Raw genomic sequence first — 24,199 nt, 5'->3', positions numbered from 1 at the left:
CTGGGGAAGTAGGGGAGAGACAAATGCATTTTCTTCTGTGGCATTTCCATACGTACCCATCTCAAGGCTCTTCCAGTGCTTTGCTCTCCACAGTGAGCATTTTATTACCCCTTCCCCCAGAGTCCTCTGTTAAGTGGACTTCCCTGTGTGGTCTGCAGCATTCGTGGAGGACTGAAATGCTGCACCCACCAGCCAATAAACTGTGACCCGAATCAACTCATGCTGCTCATTCAAAGCCATAGATGACCTCTGTGAGGTTTACCCCAAACCACTACCCCCACAAACCCCAGTTTGCCCAGTCACTCATGCTACATGAAGTCCTCTCCTGCTAACGTGTCAAGTGCCCTCACCTGAGCACCGGCACCAGCAGCCCAGCACCAAGATCCATTCCATATCCTGAGGAGCCCAGCCTCTGCCCCAGACTGTACATGGGTCTATACAACAGGCACGCCAGAAGCAGTATGACCTTCTGGGTGGTTGTGAATTCTGAGTAAAAGGCTTAAAAGGCCTGTCCTGGCAATGCTGCCTGAGGGCAGCCCACACCGCTGGGCCAGCTGCAGAGCACTCTGGAGCTTCATCCACACGGTTCTCATCACGACAACAACAAAGTGAGTAACTTGTGTTCAACTGTAGAAACTCCTTGTTTTAAAACACAGGCACATATATGGAGCAAGTTTTCCATTCCAAAATGTTCTCCACAATTTATTTTCATCAAGCTTAATTTCTTAAAATAATGACTCTCCATCTATATATGATTTATTCAAAGGCATTTTGAATATGTTGGCAGTAATTCAGGCACACAAATCCTTACATGCTAACCATCTATGCCTTTTAAAGATACTTGGCCATTGTTTCTAGGAGGACTTGATAATAAACTTTTAATTGCCACATTGCTAAACTATATTGAAGCTCAGAGGTGCTGAGAGATCAAGCTTTGTTTTTAAAAGTTCCCAAATAGCACAGCTACAGTCTCTTTATCGGCAAGCACATATGAGCTGTATGTATTTTACGTTGACAGGCTAGTAGCTTTAAATTGTCAGCTCATTTTAATTCATTTTCTCTTTGTTTCCAAAACTACCATTTAAAAAGAAAGAAATGTGTATGAACAATTCTCTCCTCCAACCTTGAGTATTTTGGTAACAGCAGTACTGGAAATATGAACAAAACATTACAAGCTAGGGAGATAAGTACTCACTGATGGGCGTTTCTGGATACTTATGCCATAAGATCGTAATTTGTGTTTGAACACTTCATGTGCACTTGGGCAGGATTAAGATACACTACTCTAAGGAACGCAAACCAACATGCAAGATGGGCCCTGGACGTAGTCATGGTCTACCCCAGATTTGGGTAGAGAAAGTACGTTTCTGCATTACTGTCCTCTGGTTGAATGGTCTTACCTTGTTTAATTCTCTCAAGCAAATCATGATATAAATCACTGGTAGATGTGCTCAGTCCCTCAAGAAAGCTGAAAAACTCCTCCCCTATGTGTTATGAGTATTTTTTTCCAGTTAGGTGAGATGGAAACACACCTTTTGCCAGAGGAACTCCTCTGGTTTCATTCTGATTGGTATTTTTAATTAAATAAGGGGTTTGGGGTATTTTTCATTGCAAAGAAGATTTCCTGATATCAGAGGCTGAGGACTTTACATGACACAGCATTTATCCTCTCATGGGCTTGCAGCATTTTCAAGAAATATTTGCTATTTTTTCATCAAGTCTTCATACAGATACCATCGCTTCTTTAGGACAAGAATATTTATGTGCAGAAACAACCCTCATTATTTGAGTCTCACTTGTTTATTAACAAACCCCAACCAACCAAAATCAAATAACCATCACAATGAGTGTGCATTTCTGCTTTTTTCCCTGTACAGAATCTGTACAAAGTATGTAGGCACAACGCATTCATGAGTCAATTTAATAAATTATGGTTTTACATTTCAAAGGCTCCATCTCAGGCCATGCATGTCTGCATATCTGGAACGGGATATTAAACTGCCCTCCAGGCCCCATTAAAGAAATCTTTATCAGATTTCACAGAGAATCAATAAGTGGCAAGTCACCTAGGTTTTAGTTCTATCTCTCTTCTTTTCAGAGTGGAGAGAAGATAGGCCTTTACTGCAAGTCCCATCAGTGCTTGGACTTGATCTTTAAGGTCTTTTCCAACCTCGCTGATTCTATGATTCTGTGACTCTATGATCAGGACTTTTCTAATAAAAAAGAAAACACAGAAGAATAAAAACAACCAGCTCCAATATAAATGCTTTCAAAAGCCATTTAATTTAAAAACAAGGAGAATCCCAGACCATCATGATTCCAGGTTTCAGTCTTCTATTCATACTGGCTTAGATATATATATATATATATATATATATATATATATCCTGAAAGAAACCAGGTTCTTCAAGAACAGTGAATCATCATGCCTAAGCCTCTGACAACCCATTCTTTGCAGTTACACCACACTGTGGTGAAGCTCTGCAGCCTTTTTTCCCCGTATTATATTGGAGACAGGACGGATTTTGACTACATGGGCACTGAAATACAGTCCAGAGGCAATGCACTAAGCAGTCTTTTTTGGTTCTTTATGAAGTTAAAAATGCCTGTAATAAAAATTATATAAATAACATTCAGTGTCCCATACTGTTCAAGAAAAGGAAAATTACAGCTGTAACGTTCCACTGACAGATGATGAATACAATTTTCCTCCTCCGAGTCTGCACATAGTAATAAAATATTGATCTTTATGACAAGTTAGATTTGTAGGGAGAACAGTTAAGGAGGATTTCCCAGCTCACAGCAATGACAACAGAGCATATAACATTCAAGATTAAGTGTCACTTCACTGAATTAATGCCTCAATGTAGCCAAGTAAAGGGTTTTGCAAAGAGCCGTAATAGTTTCTTCTCCCTGTTTATGAGTTTCCAAGTCATCATCATTTAATTTATCATCTGTGCTACTGCAGATCAATTTGACATGGGTTATTAACATATCTGGCTCCTGTGCTCCAAGCCACATGTCCCCAATGTACACAGAAGTCAGGAATACACAAACAGCTGTGGAAGAAAAATTAGAGAACAATCAGCACAGACATTCTTCTATTTCCAAGTGCAGTACAAACCCAAACCATTTTACCTCAATACAAACCCAAACCATTTTACCTCCAGACCTATGTTTTAAAACAGTTTCCTAACTCTTTTCCCTAGATGTAAAATCTGTGGGGTGTTTGCCCATGCAAACCCAATGATTCCTCCTCACATTAAGGGAAGAAAACAGGTTTGTTTTTTTTTAGCACAACCTTCTGACCTCTTTAAATAAAACAGTTTGAATACTGAACTGTGGCTTTTGCTGTCAAATGATAATATTGAACAGCATATGGATTACAGCCCATGCCCACATGGACTCATTTGTTGCAGACTTTTTTCCCCTTGCAATTACATTTTTTATACCTCACTGAACTCCATTTTAGTCCTAGAAAGGAAGATTTCTTTGAAGGAGTGCAACTGTAGAAGCCCCTACCTACAGCATGACCCTATTCTGTGCTATCAATCCCTGCACCCATCCCATCAAAGGCATAGTTTTTACTTTGTGAAGCTATGAGCACCAATGGACATGGGCAAACTTCAAACTGTTCTGATTAATTAAAAAAAGACATGGAACTACTTACTTGTGGCTGCCCCATCCCTGGCAGTGTTCAAGGCCAGGCTGGATGGGGCTTTGAGCAACCTATCTAGTGGAAGGTGTCCCTGCCCATGGCAGGAGGATGGAACTGGATGAGTTTTAAGGCCCCTTCCAACCCAACCCCTTATATAATTCTGTGATTACTGCCTTGTTACATGAGTGAAAAGGAAAAGACAAGTTACCTTTCTTGTTCATGTCCTCTTCCGTCTCTGCTGACAAGCACAACATTTTCACGAGTTCATGATAGCTGTTGTTGGTCAGGCCCTGAGCATCCATTAGGTGAAGCATGATTGAACTGAACAAATAGAGCTCTTTAAAGTGTCCAGCTGTTCCACTGCTGGCCTCACAGACCTGGGTGTAAAACCTGAAGATGTTGTTTCTCAGCATCTCATCCCTGAGCATCTCCTGCACTGCCACTGGATGTGGCAAGATGCAATTCTGTAGCCAACGCAGAATTAAGGACACATTTTGCATATTGAGGCTGTGCTCAACCATGGACTTCACTAGCCATTTAGTTACTACATAAGTGGATGCACAGGTAAGATCGACTGCTTCATCTGCAAGCTCAGCAGATTTGAGAGGCTCCCCTTGATGTTTGACAGGTGGTGCTGGGAAAACAGGCTCCCAGTGGGCAAGTATGGAATTCAGATGATCTCTGCATTTCTCCAGCTCGGAGGCTTTCAGGTATGCAGCAGTGTCATCTTCTCTTTCTATCTCATCTTTTTTCCGAATGTGATGATATGCACGAGATGAGGCTTGAGATTTGTTCTTTTCTTTAATATTTTCTGTAAGAAGAAAACCACCACCAAAACAAACATCAGAGACTTCACAGGATTTTCTTGGTACAAAATTATGCAAGACAGACAGTATTATGTGTTGATTCAGTTGCTAAAAGGATAAGCACTAGCCTCATTGAGCCTGTGCAATTCAGAGCAAATGGGCTACAGGCAGCTCCCAGTGGTTCACAGGCTGAAACAGTTGTCTGAACTGGATTGCCTAACTTTGAGGTGAGCGATAATGCCACCCAGACCCTGGCCCACAGCCCAGCAAAACCAAGGCAGTATTTCAGAGGTCCACAAGACACAGTTTTGCCAGAAAGGCTACGTGATCTTAAAGGCCTTTTCCAACCTAATTGATTCTATGATTCACAACACCTCACGGGAAATGCTCAAGCTGCTATCCTGTGGGCTAGCAAAAGCATAGCACGTGCCTGCCTGTGGAAGGTATCAACACAGCCACGCTGCTACTGTGGAGTGGCACAGGCTAAAGCAGTGAAGCCTGCCTTCCTCCAGCACAGCCGCGTCCGGGATGAGTGTCTGTCTGGAGATGTGCTGCCAGCCAAGTCAGGTGAATTTCCCACTCTAAGGAAAGAGATAGGCAGCCAAACTTTGTGATGTGGTGATGTCCTCTGTTAGACGCTGCCCATGCCATGGGGAGCAGCGAAGCTTCCAAACAGTAACAGCCCTTTGCCACCACCGTACCACACAGAGTGTTTTATGGCTATCTGCTTTCTAGAGTCAGTGAGAAAATCATCAGAAATGCCAACTACATGCATTTCAGCATTCTTCCTGGGGGCTGTAGGGGATGGGGACAACTCTTGAAATGTTACCTTGGAAACAAGATTTCAGATAAGGGTCCACTTTTTGTAACTGCTTTATAAGCTCCCGAGGCTTGGAGCAACAGATTAAAATAAGTAAATAAATCAGTGAGTTACAGATGTCACTGTAATAATTCTCTGAAAAATCCTCAGAAAGACACTGAAATTTAGTTTAGAAAAACTAATAGCATCCCTTAAATATAGCAATACCTTTATAATTAGTTCAACTGATACAGAACAGTAAAAAAAAGATGGAGAAGTTCTAATGTGCACCAAGAGCAGTTGTATTTGCAGGAAAGCAGCATTGTTTACGCTGTTCACTACAAAGTTCCTTGTACATTTTATTCACAGAGATAACAAGAGAAGTCATACAAGTCCAAATGCAGTTTTGCTTTCTTCCAGCTCTGATGGCAGTAAGAAAATTTAACATTTGCTTACTTTACGGATAGTTTTTACCCATATTTCACTTTCAGGTCCCTCATCCACACTGAGAATGATTCAGATCTTTGAGCACAAAGCCTCCGGGCACTGGAAGGTTTTTAAGGTTTCATTTAAGAATACAAATTTTGAAAGCCTGACACTAGATTTGCAACTAAACTCCTTCCTTTTTTAAAACTGTGTTTCTCCAAAGTTTCCAGAATTGAGTTCAAGTTAGAAATCACTACAACAAAGACCTGAAATACTGACTTTCCATTTCTGTTCCTCCTCCCCCAACCTGTATCGGACTGTCCAACAAAAGAAATTAACTCAACTTCCTACAGTTTCCCTCACTTGCCTGGTTCGCTCGTAACAACCTCAACAATCTTAATTTCCTGAAATATTTTAGTACTTACTAAGCAACTCTTTGATTTGGTATTTCTGAGCAAGACTCTGCACATCCTCTTGCAGTTGCAGGTCTTTTTTGACGACACTCCACTTATGCAGCAGCAGCAGGATCTCTTTGTTTGAGAGAACACTGTCGTTCACAGTGAACCGGCTCATTTCTTTGAAGGTCTCAACAACTATAGCACGATATTCCAGCACAGAATTGAGTGTACTGAAAAACTGAGTCAGTTTGGCTGCATCCAAATTAGTCCTATGGAAAGAAAATGAAAGTGCCATGTATTTTTCTGCATGCTAATCCATAAAACAAAACAAAACATGATGTACACAAAATACACAAAACAAAATTCAGGGTTTTTCTCCTTACAGTTTCTTCCTACAGTTTTCTCCTGCAGTTCTCTGCACATATACCTCTGTTTCTCAGGATGCCAGTAGTAATTACTTTCATTCCCACTGAATCCCTAGTGCTTTGCTCCATTAGCGTTTGGCAGAACAGACCATAAAACACAGTCTTTGCTCTCCTGCCTGTAAATAACAAAGGCAGATGGCATGCAAGGAAAAGGCAGAGGTCTGGAGCTTTACCTGCACTTCTTTATTTTCCATGAGTTTTCAAAAATTTGGAGGAATAAAAATAAAGATAGTTTCCCCAGGCTGTGGCAATACTTTGCATGAAGAGCTTCAGGTGCTGTTATGAACCCAGACAGAACTGGTTACCCATCTATTTTCTGCTATTCTTGCTGCAACTGCTGTGCTTAGACAGGTTAGGTGCTCTAGATCTAGAGAGAAGAGACGGACCCTTTCTCTATACTCTGGTCTAGAAACTTTACACGGTTTCTCCTTCTACAATTTCCACATGTGGTACAGATACAGAAAGTCTGAAACTTCAGAGTACAAAAGATCCGTGTACCAAATAGCATTGCTAACTGCAGGCTCTAATCCAGCAGGAAAAATGTGAAACACAGCAGCTTAAAAAACGGCCAGTAAGTAAGGATATAGAACTTGACAGTAACTGCATCAGCTGTTACTTCCCACATATTTAAACAGTTATATCTTCCGGTCAAAGAAATCCCATCAAAATTCACTCAAGATTCAAACTGAAGGGGATAAAAAGCATTACACTACCAGTGACCAAGAAATTCCTCTGGCCTTAGTAAATGTCACACTGGGTAGAGGGTGAGATGCAAATTGTTCAATAATAAAAAAACAAAACAAATAAATAATAGAAAACCCCAACAAAACAAAAACCCCCAAAGCCCCTCAAACCCAAAAGATCTTACCGAATGTGTTTCATTAATGTGATCAAAACATACAGAAATTCATTTACAAGCTGAATGGGAAGAAACTTCCTGTTCTCCTGGGATTGATTCTTGATTTCTCTCTTGCCTCCTAAATTTGTTAGCCATAGAGTGTGGAGTAAGGAAATAATTTTATTTAATATCTTGTTTTCCAGAAACCTGGAAAAAAAAAAAAAAAAGGAAGCAATCACCCATTTGCAAGGCCAATCCTAACCAGGAACCAGTCCATCACCTAGAGGGGATCATATTCCAGTGCACTTTTGGAGCCATGAATGGCAATAGGTGCCTGTCAGCTAGGACCCCATCAGGGCATGAAAACATGGCATCCCTTTGAAGCCCCAGCCACAGGGAGGCCCTGGTTATTGTCCTCTTCTTGCCTTGCTGCAGCTGGGGAAACACAGTAGTATCACAGCCCTGGCATGAGAATGGTGATTTCTGACTTGCATCTTTCATTATACAGCTCTGCCAAGTATTCCATTACATTGCAACCATTGACAGCATTTCTCTAGAGCAGTTACTGTTCAAGACAGCATGGTTCCTTATGTTCCTTATTACTTAAGTTAAGTAATAACTTAAGTTATTAAGTTAATAACAGTTAAGTAATAACAGTATTGCTTACAGCACAGTATCAGAGTAAAAAACAAAGTAAATATGGCTTCTAAGGGGGGAGGGAAAAATCTCATTTGATATGGAAGATGCAATACTACTTCTCAGAAGTACAATCACAAAATAAGTATTGGGTACCAGAAGCCAAATCCAGGCTTTTTCACTTCCAAATGTACCAAATTGTACCAAAGAGAGGTAGGTGTACAACAGGGGAGAAACACTGGAAACCTGTCCAGACAAATCACACTGCAGATGATCCTGAAACCTTGCTTGAACCTGTCAGGGTTCAATGTACGCAGAAGAGATTTTTGTGCGTGTGCACACATATCTATGTCTGTGCCCACATGTCTGCATATATGTGAGGGAGAGACAAGGGGAAGAGGAAGGAGCGGGAGGAGAAATGTTGTAGACAGCTCAAATTCATTACTGTGCTAGTTACTGTGTAAGAGGTCCTATGAAAGGATGTGAATTGTGGATATCTGAAACTGAAGAGTCACATATGCTAAAACAAGGTGCCATTTTGTTTTCTATGTTTTTCAAGGAAGCACTATCAAAAACATGAAGTCCTCCTACTACAGTGTGAAAGCATCTTGATTTTGTTTTTAGAAATACAGGGGAACACTTCGGAGTTCAGCAAGTTCTGCCAGTATGGTCCTAGGTGCCGAATGCCACAACTGCTGACAGGCAATGTCTGTATCCATCACATAGAATCATAGAATAGTTAGGGTTGGAAAGGACCTCACAATCATCAAGTTCCAACCCCACTAAACCATATTACCCAAGGCCTCGTCCAACCTGGTCTTGAACACTGCCAGGGATGGAGCATTCACAACCTCCCTGGGCGACCTATTCCAGTGCCTCACCACCCTCACAGGAAAGAATTTCCTCCTTATATCCAATCTAAACTTCCCCTGTTCAAGTTTTAACCCATTACCCCTTGTCCTGTCACTACAGTCCCTAATGAAGAGTCCCTCCCCAGCATCCCTATAGGCCCCCTTCAGATACTGGAAGGCTGCTATGAGGTCTCCATGCAGCCTTCTCTTCTCCAGGCTGAACAGCCCCAACTTTCTCAGCCTATCTTCATACAGGAGGTGCTCCAGTCCCCTGATCATCCTCGTGGCCCTCCTCTGGACTTGTGCCAACAGTTCCATGTCCTTTTTATGTTGAGGACACCAGAACTGCACACAATACTCCAGGTGAGGTCTCACAAGAGCAGAGTAGAGGGGCAGGATCACCTCCTTCGACCTGCTGGTCACGCTCCTTTTGATGCAGCCCAGGATACGGTTGGCTTTCTGGGCTGCGAACACACACTGAAGCCGGCTCATGTTCATTTTCTCATCAACCAACACCCCCAAGTCCTTCTCCCTAGGGCTGCTCTGAATCTCTTCTCTGCCCAACCTGTAGCTGTGCCTGGGATTGCTCCGACCCAGGTGTAGGACCTTGCACTTGGCATGGTTAAACTTCATAAGGTTGGCATCAGCCCACCTCACAAGCGTAACCCTTGTTTTCATACTCAGCTGCATTATTATTCTTACCGGATAGTAAAATTATGCCCATTTCACTACTATTTCCCTAATTACCTTTTTTCTAAGATGTGCACTATCCAGGTTAGGAGGCTGTGATCTTGTATGAGCTCATAGGCAGCTCTTGTGACATAGGCAGCATTTTGTAGTATCTCCAAAATACGACTCTGAAACAGAAAACATGATTCGTTCTTTTACAGAATTAGAATATAGTCAAGATATAACTATTATCAATCTTTCAGAAGGTTACAATTAGCAATCTCTCCGGTATCTGATCAACTTAAAATGTATTACCAAACATCATATGTTCTTAGCAACCCCAGGGAAGAAAGCACATTCTCTGTTCAATGCTGCATGCACACAGATGCCCCTCTCAAAAAAGAGGTCTTAAGGCATCTTTTTTTGTCCAAGATTTTGATACCTAGATAATGTTAGCAGACTGGATTTCTTGGAGTGGATGCTCATGAAAATGAGAGCTTCTGGCATGTGAGTTTTCTCACATGCTAAAGCACTGTACAAGTAAAGTGCTGGTTAGGGAATAAAATCACCTAACAAAGCAAAGGCCCTGACCATATAAGCAAAACTGAAGTATCTGCAATATTTTCCAAGAAGCCGTAGAAGTACAACTACAGCCAGTTGAGGAAACTGAGTGAGGTTCCACAAGAGCAGGGACATGATCCAATTTCAGGGGACAAGGGTGTGACTCTGTTTCAGAAATAAGCAGTTATTTCCCCTTTCACACATTCACAAAATCAACAAGAAAAACATTTTCAAGAGAGCAAGTGCCGAGTCAGCTGCCCCTTTCTGCTTTGTATTTGTTTAACACCTGCAAGCCATGCAAATGTTTGTGATTTTATGGGGGTTTATGGCTTGTTTGTGGGGGTTTGTTTGTTGGTGGTTTGTTGTTTTGGTTTGTTTTTTTTTTAATTCTTACCTGGGAGCCCTCATCACACAAAGGGCTGTTGAAGAAGGAAAGAATGACCTGGAAAATCCTCTGGTAGTCATAAAGCTCATAGCAATGTTTATCACGCAGCCCTTCTCCAAGAAATCTGAGAATCCACTCACGTTCTGTTTTGTACTAGAATCCATAGAAAAAATACTATCAGGCATTTCAAAATAATGCCTGCTCACAGAAGCAGAAAACCCCTCACTCCCTAGGAGTGCCAGCACAACGCATAACAGCTACTTCTGGACTGCTCAGTTTTCATCTCTATCAAATTTAATCAGTAATATCCATCAGGAACAGTTACTCTTGCAGCCAAAACAGGCACTGTTAATGGAACTTTAAAAGCTGCTGTTTCTAGAACACCTCAGTTGAACTCAACATCAATATTCTAAACTCAAATACAAATGTAAGCTAGCTAGGGCACAACACTCTGTTGGGCTTACAAGAGCACAGCACAACTCATGAGTTTATTGTGTGTTACTATTAAGAAAACAACAAAGAAACCCAGAAATAATACTTCTCACTGCAATATAAAACAAAACAAAGACACCTCTAGTTAAGTACCTATGGAAGAGTAAGATTTCATTGAGTTTTTATGGCTTTTTTCTATTATTTTCTAAAGAATGAGTGGATACCCAAAATGGGATTCTTACATTACCTCGAAATCAAAACTGTAGAAAAGCTGGAAAAACCCTGGTACTTTTCTCAGGTCCAAATACTGGTGTGACAGAAGGAATCTATTTATCTTTATATACATATGCTCCTCTGTGAAGAGAAACAATGGTTATTGCGGAGGAGGACAATGTTCACAAAACACAACCACGCAATATAAATGGAACACGTGCTTTCCAGCATTTCAGGCAGTAGTCAGAACAGTACATTATAGTGAGGAGGCCTTCTGCTCTAAGGCTGATTATACTGCGGACCATCCTTCCTCTTCTCCAAAATGAAAAGCTCATTCAGAATGTGCACAAAGCAGGTGAGAAGATAAACGTTCAACATGGCTCTGAATTCAGCAAACACAACGTTACTTCATTCACAAAACAGAAATCTGCAGCAAAGTAAGAGGCAAATCTCTCCACATTTCAAGATAATCCTTCATAATTTTTAACCCACAGACCATGTATGTTGCCCACGAGCAGTGGAACAAATTGCCCAGAGGGCCTATTTCTATGGGCTAAAGTTTTTATAGGATAAAGCCCTGTGCAAAGTGGTCTGCCTTCATAGCTGGCCCTGCTTTGGGCAGAGGGCTTAGCTAGAAATCTCACAAAGTCCCTTCCAAACTGAACTACTCCCCAGCACCATGGTTCACCTTTGCAGCAATGACTTATGCTGATTCAGTGTCTAAGGCCTACTGAACTTGGGCCAATCTGCTGAACAGTACTCACACCCATCTCGTCCTCTGCCCACCTCCACCCCAAAATAATGAGGAGGTAGTGGCACCATCCCTGATAGATCAGACTGGTTTTGTACACAAATCAAAATGGCACTTCCCACTTCTCCAGTAAGGCAGACTACACCAGAATTGAAAGCTTTTCTTTGGAACACAGGAAAGCATACTTCATGGCTCCTATCAGCGTCACACTATCTCGTCTTCCAGTATTGGTTAAGGACATTATTCCAGTGACTCACTCCAGGAGTTCAACTCACGCAGCAAGTTACCATACCTGGCTTTAGAATCTGCTGTGCCACACGAGCAATGTAGAGGGTCAAAGAGAAGGTAAATCTGAGGTTTGGCTGCCTGATTCCATTTTGCACAGCATCCAAGAGATACAGCAACTGCAGCACAAGAGCCCAAGGGAGAAAAGTTTGAACCATAATCCAACAATGGGATAGTGTGAATACATAAATGAGCTTTTAGGGTATTTCACAGGCCATAAATCAAATACCAATCCCATCAAGATTTCCATTCCTACAAATAAAATTTCTACATATTTATAGAACACATTTTTCCCCCTTTTTCTGCCCACTGATTGTAAAGGAAGAAACACAAAGCAATAGGTGAGAAACAGTGGAATAGAGGACAAAAAGCTTCTTTTAGCTCTCTCACCATGTGCACGTAGGTGGATGAGTAAAGCAGAAACTCTCCCATAAATGTCCATGACCTAAAATTTCTAACCTGGCAAACTACCAATTGCGCTCAGTCTTACCTGACTCTGCTCTCGAAAGCGAGCTCCTTCCAGATGAGAACGAAAGGAAGCCAGGACAAAATATGCAGCTGCTCTCATGTTGGAATCATAGCTGCTAAGGGCAGCTACTGTTAGACCCAGAGCATTGACTTCAACAAACTTGTGACATGCCACTACACACTCTGTGTGGAAAGAGGGGGACATTAAAGAGAAACACCCAGTGCATTATATTGACATGTCACAGAGTATATAACAACACTGTAATCCTTAAAAAACTTCTATTCATAAACACCAATTTCTAGATTTACCCCTACAAACTATTACTTCACTGCTAGGTGAAGGCTCCTTTAAATAACAAAGGTATTTCGCAAATCACTCTGAACAGGAATGCTTTACATGAGCTGAAATTAATGTGTTTAGTCTTATTTACATGAGACAAGATGATTCTGTCTGCCAGACCACGCAAAGTTAGGAGAAAAGTCTGTAAAGGAATCACATATCTCACTGTTTCATGAAAGTTAAGTGCAAAGAAGGTCAAGAGGGAAAATTCTCCACCTCAGAACATTTTATGGGTGCCTGGTAAGTCTGCGCCTGAAAGAATAATCAGCACAGCCCATGAAAAGCCTATCTGCACTAAAGAGCTGTAATAGCACACACAGGAGAAGAATATATAAATAAGCTATTAGCCACACCAGTTGTTACTGTGCACACATAAGAGATACTGCGGGTAAGGCATGTTCCAAGCAAAGTACTAAACTGTACCCCTATGCCCTTCTGGACAAACAAAATACAGCAATGAACAGTATCCAGCAAAAAACCCAAAACCATACCCTTGAATCTAACCTTTATCTTCTACAGCATTTTGCCATCAGGACTTAGACCTCATTTCAGGGCTGCATGTTTTACCCACTGATGACTTGATGTAAAATGCCCAGGATTACCTCCATCACTATTTCTATTACATTCACCAGTAATGGAATACAATGGCACCTCAGTTCTATTTTACCAGCTAAAGTGCAGATGTACTGCAGGTCTGAGCTTGGCAAAAATATTCACGTATTTTCTTGTAATTCACACTGAAAGGTCAAGAGGAAGTTTCTGAGAAACAAATACTCCTATTTAAGAAAGGGTTGTAGTCTTACTGACAAGCACCTATATTTGGTCCACTGACTTTCTCCCCCCCCCACCACCCTCACACAACTAATATATATATATACAAAAATATATATTTATGTAAAAATCACAGATTATTTATGTCCCTGCAAAAGCAGGTGGGCTGTTTCTCCCATCTTTTCCTCAACTGCCAGCACTCCAACTTCATGCCTGGCAGTTTCATACCCAGCCCTGCTAAGTATGGGCCAGACAACAGCAGAGTCTCCACCTCCCAGCACTGCCTCCCAGTCAACCCACTGCTGCATGACCAATGCAAAGGCATTACTGAACTGCAGTACAGATCTTTCAGTGAGTGGTTTTACAAGTTATTTCAATACTACCAATTACTATACACTTCCCTACACCACTCCACCAAAGCACATCAAGTTTCACTGGCACAATGCAGAACACCTCAGTCATTCCCCTAATAAGCAAAAAGATCCTCATTTGTTGATGTCACTAGATGCTACCAAATCTCCTCCCGTATCACCAGAGCTCATGCAGATAGAACTCTACATTCGTGTACTTCCAGGCACTGGGCAAGGCTACTTACTGACTGCCAAAGTAAAAATGGCGAGAGGAGTAGCAACAAGAGGGCAGCAGAAACAGAGCCCAGAGAAACACCTAATCTATGTCTTCTGCTTCTGCCTGCTGCAAAGTAACTCCACACTTCCCAGTCTTCATGCAAGATGCAAGGGTGCAAGGTAAGTACTGGGAAATGGACGCTTTCTATAGAATCCCAAGTGAACATGCAAACTCGTGAGTCTGCATAGGATTCTCCATCACTTACAGACATCTCATGCAGCCCTGGCCTATAAAACAACCCCTCTTCAGTAGAGGATCAAATATGTGTTGTATGCCCCCTTACTGAAAGCCACCACTTGGCTCTCCTTCAGACTGCACCTCTTGAGAGCTACTAATATACACAACTAGACAGACAAACTGGATAATTTTATGTGGTGGTACCACAGAGTGAAATCCAAGGTCTCCACTTCAGCAGTAAAGTTCACGCTGGTCATGGAAAGATTTATTTGGAAAACTTTCTTCCACTGCATGTTTGCAGTGGAAATATTTTCCATTCAGCTGACCTTGCAGCGTATGTTCAACAATGAACATAAAATAACAAGCTATTAAATAATAATAAAAAAAAGCAGCTAATTCTATGTGTCTGACATACAGTTTGTTTAAAGTACCTTGAGAACCATGATGGAAAAGCTTTCCACATGATGGTTATCAGAGCTAAAGTTAGGCAGAACTTGCTATCTGCCCAACTCCAGACTTACTTTTTATTCAGTAAGCATTAAATACTGTGCAACAAGTCTGTGTTTATAAATCCAGCAGTTATATAACATCTGTGCACAGGGCACTGTGCAGCCCGTACAAAGAGCAAATAAATAAAGAGGAACTGGGAATTCCAAGAGCAGCTGACATGGTTTAGGAGCACCATGGGACTTGATCTCATGAATCACTTGGGCCCTTTAAAAATGCCCCACTTAAGACAGACACTCACTCAGCACAGAGCAGTTAAAGGAACTATTTTTCTCCTCTCCAGGTTTAGAGTCAGCCTGTGTTGGGAAAGCCACTGCCTCCAGAGCTCCGCAAGAACATTATGTACAAGAGCTCCCACAGAAGTAAGTGGTTGTCCTCACTGGCTGACTGTAGTGCTGCTGAGGCTGACCAACAGCTACCAAATCCCTCCCATTATTTAAGGTGGTGGCTGATGATGATGGGTGCATGACAGTGCATTTTCCAGCTATTATACCCAGGTTCAAAAGACACTGTCTGTCCATGCTCTTCATCAATAACAATCTCCTAGCATGAACTGACTTGTCTAAAATCCCTCCTATTGGCAAAATAGTTCTGGTACCTTTTTTCCTCAGTAGCCTAAAAGACAGCTCTTTTTACTGCTGTCAAAATTATACAGAGCTGTTTATAACTATAGCTAAGTCTAGGCTAAGATCACACTAAACAGGTACCATATTGTGAAGGTGTAAGTGAATAAAGAAGGACTGTAACTATGATTTCACTGAATGACAGTTACCAGCCTGCCAAGTGCTTCTGATATTATTGTTGTGGAAAGCCAAATCCAGCTGCAACACACAGTGGTTAACCATAATCAACACAGGGAGAGAACTGGTTAGGAAATTCCTTATGATATTTACCTCCCACTGATCTTTAAGGGCTCTCTAAATAGACTGTGCCTCTGAAGTACAGCAGCAATATGCATATTTAAAGCAGGGTCACGTCAAACAAGGAAAGTGAGGCTAAGCAACTAGTTTTCAAGCACTATGTAGATTTCATCAAACTTTCCAACAATTCTGAGCACAAGCCTATTCATGATGTACAATGGCCCCATGCATCTTCGTCTGATGGAAAATGAGTTGGCTGAAGTTTCCCTGTACTACAACCACAGCCTGTAATAGGCCAGATCTCCAGGCAATTCAGTCACAGTGTCCCTCACAGAAAGCAATACCCCTGCAGAGATTCACTGTGGCTTCTTGTTTATGCCCAGAGAACTCCTCCAACACTGCAGGGCACATTCTCCAACCTGCACTATCTCTGCTCAGCTCTTGCTGAGAACATAGCTGAAAGGTCCAATTACTGCTCCCAAAAACTCAGCCACAAAGCAGCCCCAGATCAGAGCATTCCTGTCAGCTACAGGTGGGGTGCTGCATGGAACAGCAGAAGGTACCATCCCTCCCACACCTCTTTTGATCACTTTATTGCTGTAACACCATAAAAAAAAAAATACAACCTTCCAATGGAGAATATTCTCTACTGATTGTTCTTATGCTATTTTATAGTTACATTGTGCTGGATTTTCATGGTATAGAGACTGCTGCTTGATAGAGAACATAAACCTTTGTCCACTTTTTGTCTCTTCCAAGTTATTTCCAGTTCCAGTTGAAAAACCTCATCTTCAGATCAGTCCCTCTACATAGGGTTAATCCACCACATTTAAAAGAGCTGCAAGGGATGACCTCTTCATCTGGACATGAGCAGCTCAGCAGGAATGCCTGTCTGCTGCTATGTTGCTCTATTTCTGAGTAGCCAAATCTCATTAAATATACTGCACTATTTTGAAAAGTAATTAAAAAAAAAACAACTAAAACTTTAATGCCAATTATACCTTATCACCCTTTTAAGTCATTCTGAAAATTACAATACAATGTAGTAGATGGTTAAATGACGTTTCTTCTCTCCAAAGGAACAAATTTCTCTGTAGTATTAGCTCTTAGATTGAGACTAACAGAGCTACAGATGGAGTCCTGCAGCTCTCACAGCAGAATAAAATGATGCTAAGTACCAAAGAGAAACATTCACTTTACCTGGTCTGGTCAGTTCACTAAACAGCTGAAGTAGAAAACAGGGATCATAGAAGTCACCAAGATTCTTGACACTTTCATCTCTATACAGCGACTCTTGAATCTCCTGAAAACAAATCCAAACCAGTATTTGTAAGGAACACTACCAACGTGCAGCTTGGTTTCAAGCTTCCCCAACCCCACTCCATTATGAAGCAGGAGATACTAAACCTTACAAAGTATAATGCAACACAGGATAAGACGTGCTTGTGTTTAAATCAGGCTTTCGCTATCAGCATTCCAAAACTACTCCCCCTGAGCAGCACAAACAACTACAGAAGCATCTTAGCAAACTGTACAAAAGACTGAAGAGCCCATTGTCACTGGATCCTCAGACAGTCAAATTTAACAACTGTTTAAAAGTCAAATTCTGGTCTCACATACATGGCAATGCTGCACAATCACACCTGCCAACAAGATGTGGTTCATATATTGCCTTTCATCTGAAAAGCCCACCTAAATAATTAATTCCAGCCTTCCTGTGAGTTTAAATTACTCTCCTCATGTAAGCAAATTGCAATGTATTACACAAATTCTAGAAAGAAATTACTAAAGTGAAAGGCTCTTTTTCTACGTTTCTTTCTCCTTCAAAAGGAGGATAATATTCAGCAGTCTGAACCAAAGCACCTGTGATGACAGAAGGCGGCGATGCTGAGGGAAAGACAGAATTGTCTTCATCATCTTTTCTCGATCTAGCAGACACAGAATCTCCTCCATGCTTGGCTGCTGCCACAGTGACTTTCCTAGACTCTTGCAAGTTTTGTGATGCTCCACAGCAGCTGGACCCCACAGCAGGATTCTTAAACATTAAAAATAAAGGCATTAGTCAACAGACTGCTAGTACTGAGCGAAAAGCAATTACAGAGGATATAAATTAGTATTTAAATTTTCCCTTCACTTGTACTTACTATCCTGTAGGAATTTGAAACTAGGACTTGTTTCCTTGGTTACACTTTCTCATCCATCCAAAAGCTTTTCAAATTCAATCTGAGAGTGCCTTGTTAACTATTTCCTACTCTGTTAATCCAAGTCAGAACTTATTTTCTCAGTAAAAATGTTTTTCTTACTTAAGCTGTAAATGCAGGTAAGTATAACAGCAGCTGCATGAAGAGACAGTGATCAAGACCTGGTCAGACAAGGCTGTCTCCAATGCAATTGGTGTTTCAAACCACCATCACAGCAGTTGAGTAAACCATAAATCCCTACTCTTCTCCTCCAAGTTGTTCCTTAGATCCAACTTACTTTGCCATTGGGCTTAAAGTGCTATTGATATTGTCATTTATTATGTGGGTAGTGCCAGCAGCATGCCTCATGCTTTTAAGGCTTCTTATCACCCAGCCCCTGAAGGCTCCCATTCATAACACAAGTTGGGCTCTGTTGGGTTGCCTGTACAATATGTATCTTGAATGTCCTCTATATTCACTCAACACCTCAGTGCTGGGATCAACTCTAACCAAGTGTCTGGCTACCAAGTCACTTCAGGGCACAGTATAAAATTGTTTCTCCTTTAAAAAGGCTACAAAAGTTTCGGGACCTAACTACCTCTGAAATCAGTCTCCTCCTTACGTAACACCCTCCCACTTGCAAACACTTTTGGTAAAGATTTATGCAAGATATGGTTAGTGCCAGAGCCCTGGCTTCTGGAAGCCACTTCAGCTCCCTGCTAACAAGAACCTTTATTTACTCTCCCCTTTCACAGGCTGCAAGGCTATCTATATCCTCAGAAAAAGCTAAGAAAGGCTCTTAACTCTATGTCCAGTCCTGCTCCAACTGCCTGAGACAGTGCTCTTACACTGCTGTTAATATTTATGCCCATACCTCAAAACCAAAAAAGTGCATTTGAGCAAAGCAGGCCAGAACCATCACTGTATGTAAGAATTGTTAGCGACAGACTTTACTGTGACTGCTTGGGCACAGGCCTGAAAACAAACCGATTATTTTATAAAATACATAGTTCTCTCTTATGAAGCATGTAGATGTATTGCAAGGTTGCATTATAAGGACAGCTACAGTCCAAACTGGTGAAAGACGAGGAAGGCACTGATCACCATCCCTGGAGTCATTTAAAATCCACGTAGATGTAGTGCTTAGGATACGGTTTAGTGGTGGACTTGGCAGTGCCTGGTTTGTGGTTGGACTAAATGATCTTAAAAGTCTTTTCCAACTTAAGTGATTCTACGATACAATGTTAGTACCCCAAAACTAATAATATATGTGTTAATGCAAGAGATTATACATCCCTCCTCCGCTGGCATATCCCTCTACTCTCCAACAAATTCACCAGAGCTGAATATCATGCATACAGGGGGTAAGATCATTGAAAAGGGCAAGGGCTGTGCTGAGAGGGAATGGGAAGGAGTCCTATGCTAGCAACTTGAGCTGTGGCCTTCACCTCTGAAGAAATCCCTATAGTGGAGAGCGAGGGACTACTGAAATGAGACAGTCCCTCACCCAACCCAGAGACATCCAAAACTTTGGGCAACACGAGACTTATATTAAGGATAGGAAATACATAGGGAAAATGTTTCCAAGAGCAACATTCATCTCTAGGTTTGACCTTGCCCACTGTTTATCTCAGTTAAAAATAAGACCTTGGAAAAATGACACTTGTGAGACTGCTTATTTGTATGTAGTCAGTCGAACTAAGGAAGGTGGTCAGCTTACCTGGAATTTATGAGACTTTGTTCATTCTTCTCATATAACTGAAGAAGTAGAAGTACCTTCTGATCTGAAACCCAATATGAAACCCAAAGTCAGTCTTCTATGAAGATGAAAATCAGATCTAGTAAGAAGTACATTTCCCAGGCTAACACACTTACCTACAGTGCTCAGAGTAGCCCCATAGGAACCCAGCAACACTGCAAGGTGACTGCTCTCACAGACAGAAGGGCTGAGTTTCACAACTGTCAGCAGTATATCCACCAAGGCCTCTGAAATAAACACAGAGATTTGCTTTTTTGCTTTCTCAGTTAGACAGTGCATTTATAAATACCCCTCATATATATACCTCTCTAAATAGATGAGAGACAGATCAAGTAAGTGATCAGGTTACTCAAAGGCAAATAGGGCATCTGTGGCAGATTCAAGACCTGAATCCATGTTTCTTTACTCCCCGTATCTGAAAAGGCACAGGATTTCCCCCTAGTATCTACAGGAATATAAAATGTATGTCAAAACAAAAAAAAGATCGTAAAGACAACAGCCTGACTGAATGCACTCCTGACACCAGCCTTCTGAATTACCAAGGTTAGTAGCCTCAAAAAAAAAAAACCCATCTTGCTGCTCTACAGGAATACATTTAAAAGATAGAACACATACAGTAAACAGCAAAATCTATTACTTATTTGAAATTTCACTAAAATTTGTGACCTTACAAGAGCTTTTTGCTCTTTTCAGGTGATACAAACTTTAAAGTTTGTTTACATTACATGTTGCTCCTCAACATACACAATATTTGTTACCATCCTCCCCTTTTATTGTATGGCTCTTTCAATCACTGAATCTCAAAACTGTCTACAGTGGGGAGAGGCTGAGGTGTGTGTAAGATTAAATGACTGGTTCAAGGTTAGGTTATTTTGCAGCTGGCAAAGCCAATCTTACCCATTAATTAGCACCCAATATACATTATTAATGGAAAGATATTCTTCACGACAGGTTGCAATAGAAAGTACACATCAATTAAATCAACATTTTTGATACAACTTGCAAAATCAACTTAAAATCTTCTGCATCAACCTATTTTAAAATAGGTTTAAATGTGACATTTCTAATAGAACCTATATATACTTCAGTGATCATAGACTAACAGCCTCACAGAAAACAAAATAATCAATTCAAGATTTCAACACGGTTACAAAAAAAACCAAAACCAACTGACCAAACCAACCCCAAACCCATCTTTCCAGTAGTTTTAGAAACATAAGCATTTAAAACCAGCAGTGATAAAATGAATGCAACATCTGGATCCAAGCAGAGGTAAAACTTAAAACCAAATGCTAATATGCTGGAATTGTTTAATAGCTCTGCAAGTATATGTAGGTGGATAGGTGGATGGATAGAATATAATGTGAGAAAGACAAGATTACTAAATATAGTTAAAGGGAAGAAGAAGACAAAAAATACCTCTTGTCTGGATGTTTGTGCCATCTTCTTCTCTTGACCTCAGTATGGTTGACAAAAATAGAGAGTGCTGCATGACCATCATGTGAAGTTTGGAGAGCTTGACTAAGCTCTGACTAAGTGAGGATTCTTTCTTGTATAATAACTGAATAGCAATATTCAGGACTTTCAAAAATGCTTCATCTCTGTAGCGGTACCTTTAGAAGCAAGGATCACAGAAAAGTAAAAAACCTGCCTGAAAAAGAAGTCTGTTTAAGAAATGAAAACTTTGCAAAGAAAGCAAATTTAGTAAAATAAAAACAAATTTAAAACAATGAAAACACATGCACCACATCTCGCTGAGCTATTTTAATTCTTCTTAAGCTATACTGGTATCCAAGCATAAAAAATAAAGGGAGTTGCTGATACACTACATAAAGAATTGTGTTGATACAGAGTCACACTTGTGGCTGCACTGATCTTAACAAGGATTAAACTTTGCCTACTGACCCTTCAGACAGCAACCCTTCATATTAATACTCCTAGCTCCACAGATCATCCTCTAGTATTTTTTATTCCTTATATTTAAATGGTTTACATTTAAAGGTGAAAGATACGATTCTGGTTTTGTATGAATTGTATTTAGTAAGTATATTACCTAAAAAGAAAATACGTTTCTTCTTCATATGAGCATAAAGCTTCTTTATGCCACTTGAAAAGAAGCTAGCCCTGCTATCCAGTTGGCTATGCTGGTAAAGTTAATTGGAGCACAAAATCCAAATCTGCCTGCAGACGTGCAAGTTCAGGCTCCAATGAAGCTAGTGGTTCAACACAAACTGCATCCTATGAAACAAAGAATGTCTTCAAATCTGACTGAATTCAAGGGAGAGAAGGTGTTTCTGGTATAATGCAGGACAAGGCCAAGTGAACAGAACTGTACCTCCTACACCCCTTCTGGTGCATCTCAAAATTACTTACTTGAGTCCTGTCTTCACAAGGTTGTACCAGTCATCTGGGTCCACTTCTTCAACCAAGTGCTGTGCGTGTAGGAAGTAAAACCAGATGTTTACATTTAGCACACAGAGCTTCTACAGATCATTAAGATCAGCAATTTTTGTTCAACAGACAAACTAACAACATGCAAGCCAAACACTCAGGTGGAATAGTCAAAGGATAACAGGAAAGAAAGCTCTTAGATACAACAATCTTACCCCCAGTTCAAATGAAACTGCAAGTCTTGTTTTGTCAGTCCTGGAAGCAAGGAGCATATGGACTGTATGCAATTAAAAAGCAAGCTAGTCTGTAGGTACCAAAACCCCAGAATCTTAAAACCCTTCATACTCGTGAAGTGTGAAAGGAATAAAAAGAATCAGCAAGTCACAGCAGGAGACTCAGGTATTAGGTTTTTGTGTTCCTACAAGGTGTTTAAGCTAACCAACCTTTACATGTGGCAAACAAGGTTGGCTGGCTGTACATGTTCTTTACAAAAACTGATTATCCCTGAAATGCTATAAACCATCATATTCAATAATCATTTTTAAGGCTCATAGCTGCACATGCCAACAGGCCCAGTAACAGTAGGTGCTAACCTCAGCAGACCTGTGAACACTAAAAGTGGCTCCTCAGGTCCTGCAACACCTGTCCTGCACAATCAGTCATGTCCTAAAAGGGAGTCTCACCAGAAGACAGCAAGAGGTCAAAGGCATTTGCTGCCTGCAGAGACTTTCATTTTTACATCTTACACAGATCCACCTACCTTACTTAACTACAAAAACATTAGTAGTACAGAGGGAATGATCAAGTAGTGTTCTTCATGATCAAAGGCCAGATTTCTGTCTATGATCAACTGGATTTCTGTCATAGACTTCAGAGGGCATGGGAGATGCATCTTGTCAGAAGTGCCTTTATCACTTTGGAGGGTTTTGTTTGGTTGAATAAAAACATTCATTGGCAACCTCTGATTTTTAACACCTGAATACCCCAAACTCTGAATTTCAAAGGGGACTGTTAGTAGAAAGCCATCAAGAACAACTCAAAACTGCTTCTTATCAAGGATTAATAGGGCTAAGTTAACTCTGCAACAGCCACTGAAAGCCCATAGAAGCCATAATTTATAAAATAGAAAACAAAGTTCAATCTATATTTATCACAGATACAAGAGCACAACAACACATGTATGCAGTCACATTCTGCCACTGAAGCTAAAAAAGAAGTCTCACCAATAAGTCTTCCAGCCTCAGCAGCATGGGCCTCTCAATCTCTTGCTTGCTTTCATCTTTACTGCTGTTGTACATGACAATTAACCCTTTCATGCAGGCTGATAACAGGCATCTCCTCCAGGAATGCAGCTCTTCAGAGTTTTCAAGCACTCTAGATATGGCATCTGCCACTGTCCAACTGCAGAAAGATACTTATTTTTTAAGGTTGTGACATGCTTTCTATATATTTTTAGAAATATATATATATTGTCAAAGATGTACTGTCATTGTTGCCTAAGTGTAAACTGACAGATTCTCTGAGGAGAGAATGCTGTTACTGCTCACAGTATTTGCCTTTATGTATATCCATCACAATGCTTTATGGGACAAACTGAGTCTTGAAACAGGGCAGCTGGATTTACCTACCTCTCATTATTTTCTGCTTTCTCAAGAGCAGCAGGAAGCTGGTCAATAAGGCTTCTCAGCCCTTTGCTTCCTGAAGACGGCAACAATTTCGACAGAACTTGCAGTTTCACAGTAGTCTCACGTGATGTTTCTGTGTCTTGAAGTACAGTGCAGAGGTCCTTCCACAGAGCTTTCCTCAATACAGGTGTAACAGCCGAGACAACTGTTGAGAGAGAACAGGGGGACAAGTTCCACCATCCAAGTGTGTTAAGCAACAACAGGCTTGAAACTACAAAAACCCTAAATCGTGTTTCCAATCAAGGCCCAGATTACTCAGTTCCTCAGAATTGATACTGCAATAGCTCTTAATCTGCTACAG

At 40.9% G+C, this 24,199-nt stretch overlaps 1 protein-coding gene across 1 annotated transcript in view; it reads right to left on the bottom strand.

Moving 5' to 3' along the window:
* Nucleotides 1-2,649: 2,649 nt before the first annotated feature.
* URB1 (URB1 ribosome biogenesis homolog) overlaps nucleotides 2,650-24,199 on the bottom strand; it is a 51,933-nt gene continuing 30,383 nt past the window's right edge. The window contains exons 23-39 of the mRNA XM_061453630.1: nucleotides 23,842-24,043; nucleotides 23,437-23,614; nucleotides 22,196-22,254; nucleotides 21,242-21,435; nucleotides 19,939-20,049; nucleotides 19,784-19,847; nucleotides 17,747-17,918; nucleotides 17,084-17,186; nucleotides 12,624-12,784; nucleotides 12,141-12,252; nucleotides 11,132-11,238; nucleotides 10,462-10,605; nucleotides 9,585-9,694; nucleotides 7,381-7,557; nucleotides 6,115-6,356; nucleotides 3,867-4,469; nucleotides 2,650-3,059 (exon numbers count right to left, since the gene is read on the bottom strand). Coding sequence (XP_061309614.1) covers nucleotides 2,854-3,059; nucleotides 3,867-4,469; nucleotides 6,115-6,356; nucleotides 7,381-7,557; nucleotides 9,585-9,694; nucleotides 10,462-10,605; nucleotides 11,132-11,238; nucleotides 12,141-12,252; nucleotides 12,624-12,784; nucleotides 17,084-17,186; nucleotides 17,747-17,918; nucleotides 19,784-19,847; nucleotides 19,939-20,049; nucleotides 21,242-21,435; nucleotides 22,196-22,254; nucleotides 23,437-23,614; nucleotides 23,842-24,043 — 2,945 coding nt within the window. The 3' untranslated portion in view covers nucleotides 2,650-2,853. The remainder of the gene's footprint in view (nucleotides 3,060-3,866; nucleotides 4,470-6,114; nucleotides 6,357-7,380; nucleotides 7,558-9,584; nucleotides 9,695-10,461; nucleotides 10,606-11,131; nucleotides 11,239-12,140; nucleotides 12,253-12,623; nucleotides 12,785-17,083; nucleotides 17,187-17,746; nucleotides 17,919-19,783; nucleotides 19,848-19,938; nucleotides 20,050-21,241; nucleotides 21,436-22,195; nucleotides 22,255-23,436; nucleotides 23,615-23,841; nucleotides 24,044-24,199) is intronic.

This window comes from Pezoporus flaviventris, unplaced genomic scaffold (genome assembly GCF_033815535.1).
Source record: "Pezoporus flaviventris isolate CSIRO_AGI_PZ_B2104156 unplaced genomic scaffold, CSIRO_AGI_Pfla_v1 ptg000015l, whole genome shotgun sequence".
Classification (NCBI taxonomy): Eukaryota; Metazoa; Chordata; class Aves; order Psittaciformes; family Psittacidae; genus Pezoporus; species Pezoporus flaviventris.
Note: the sequence above shows the minus strand (reverse complement) of the source record. Positions and strands in the feature narration are given on the sequence as shown.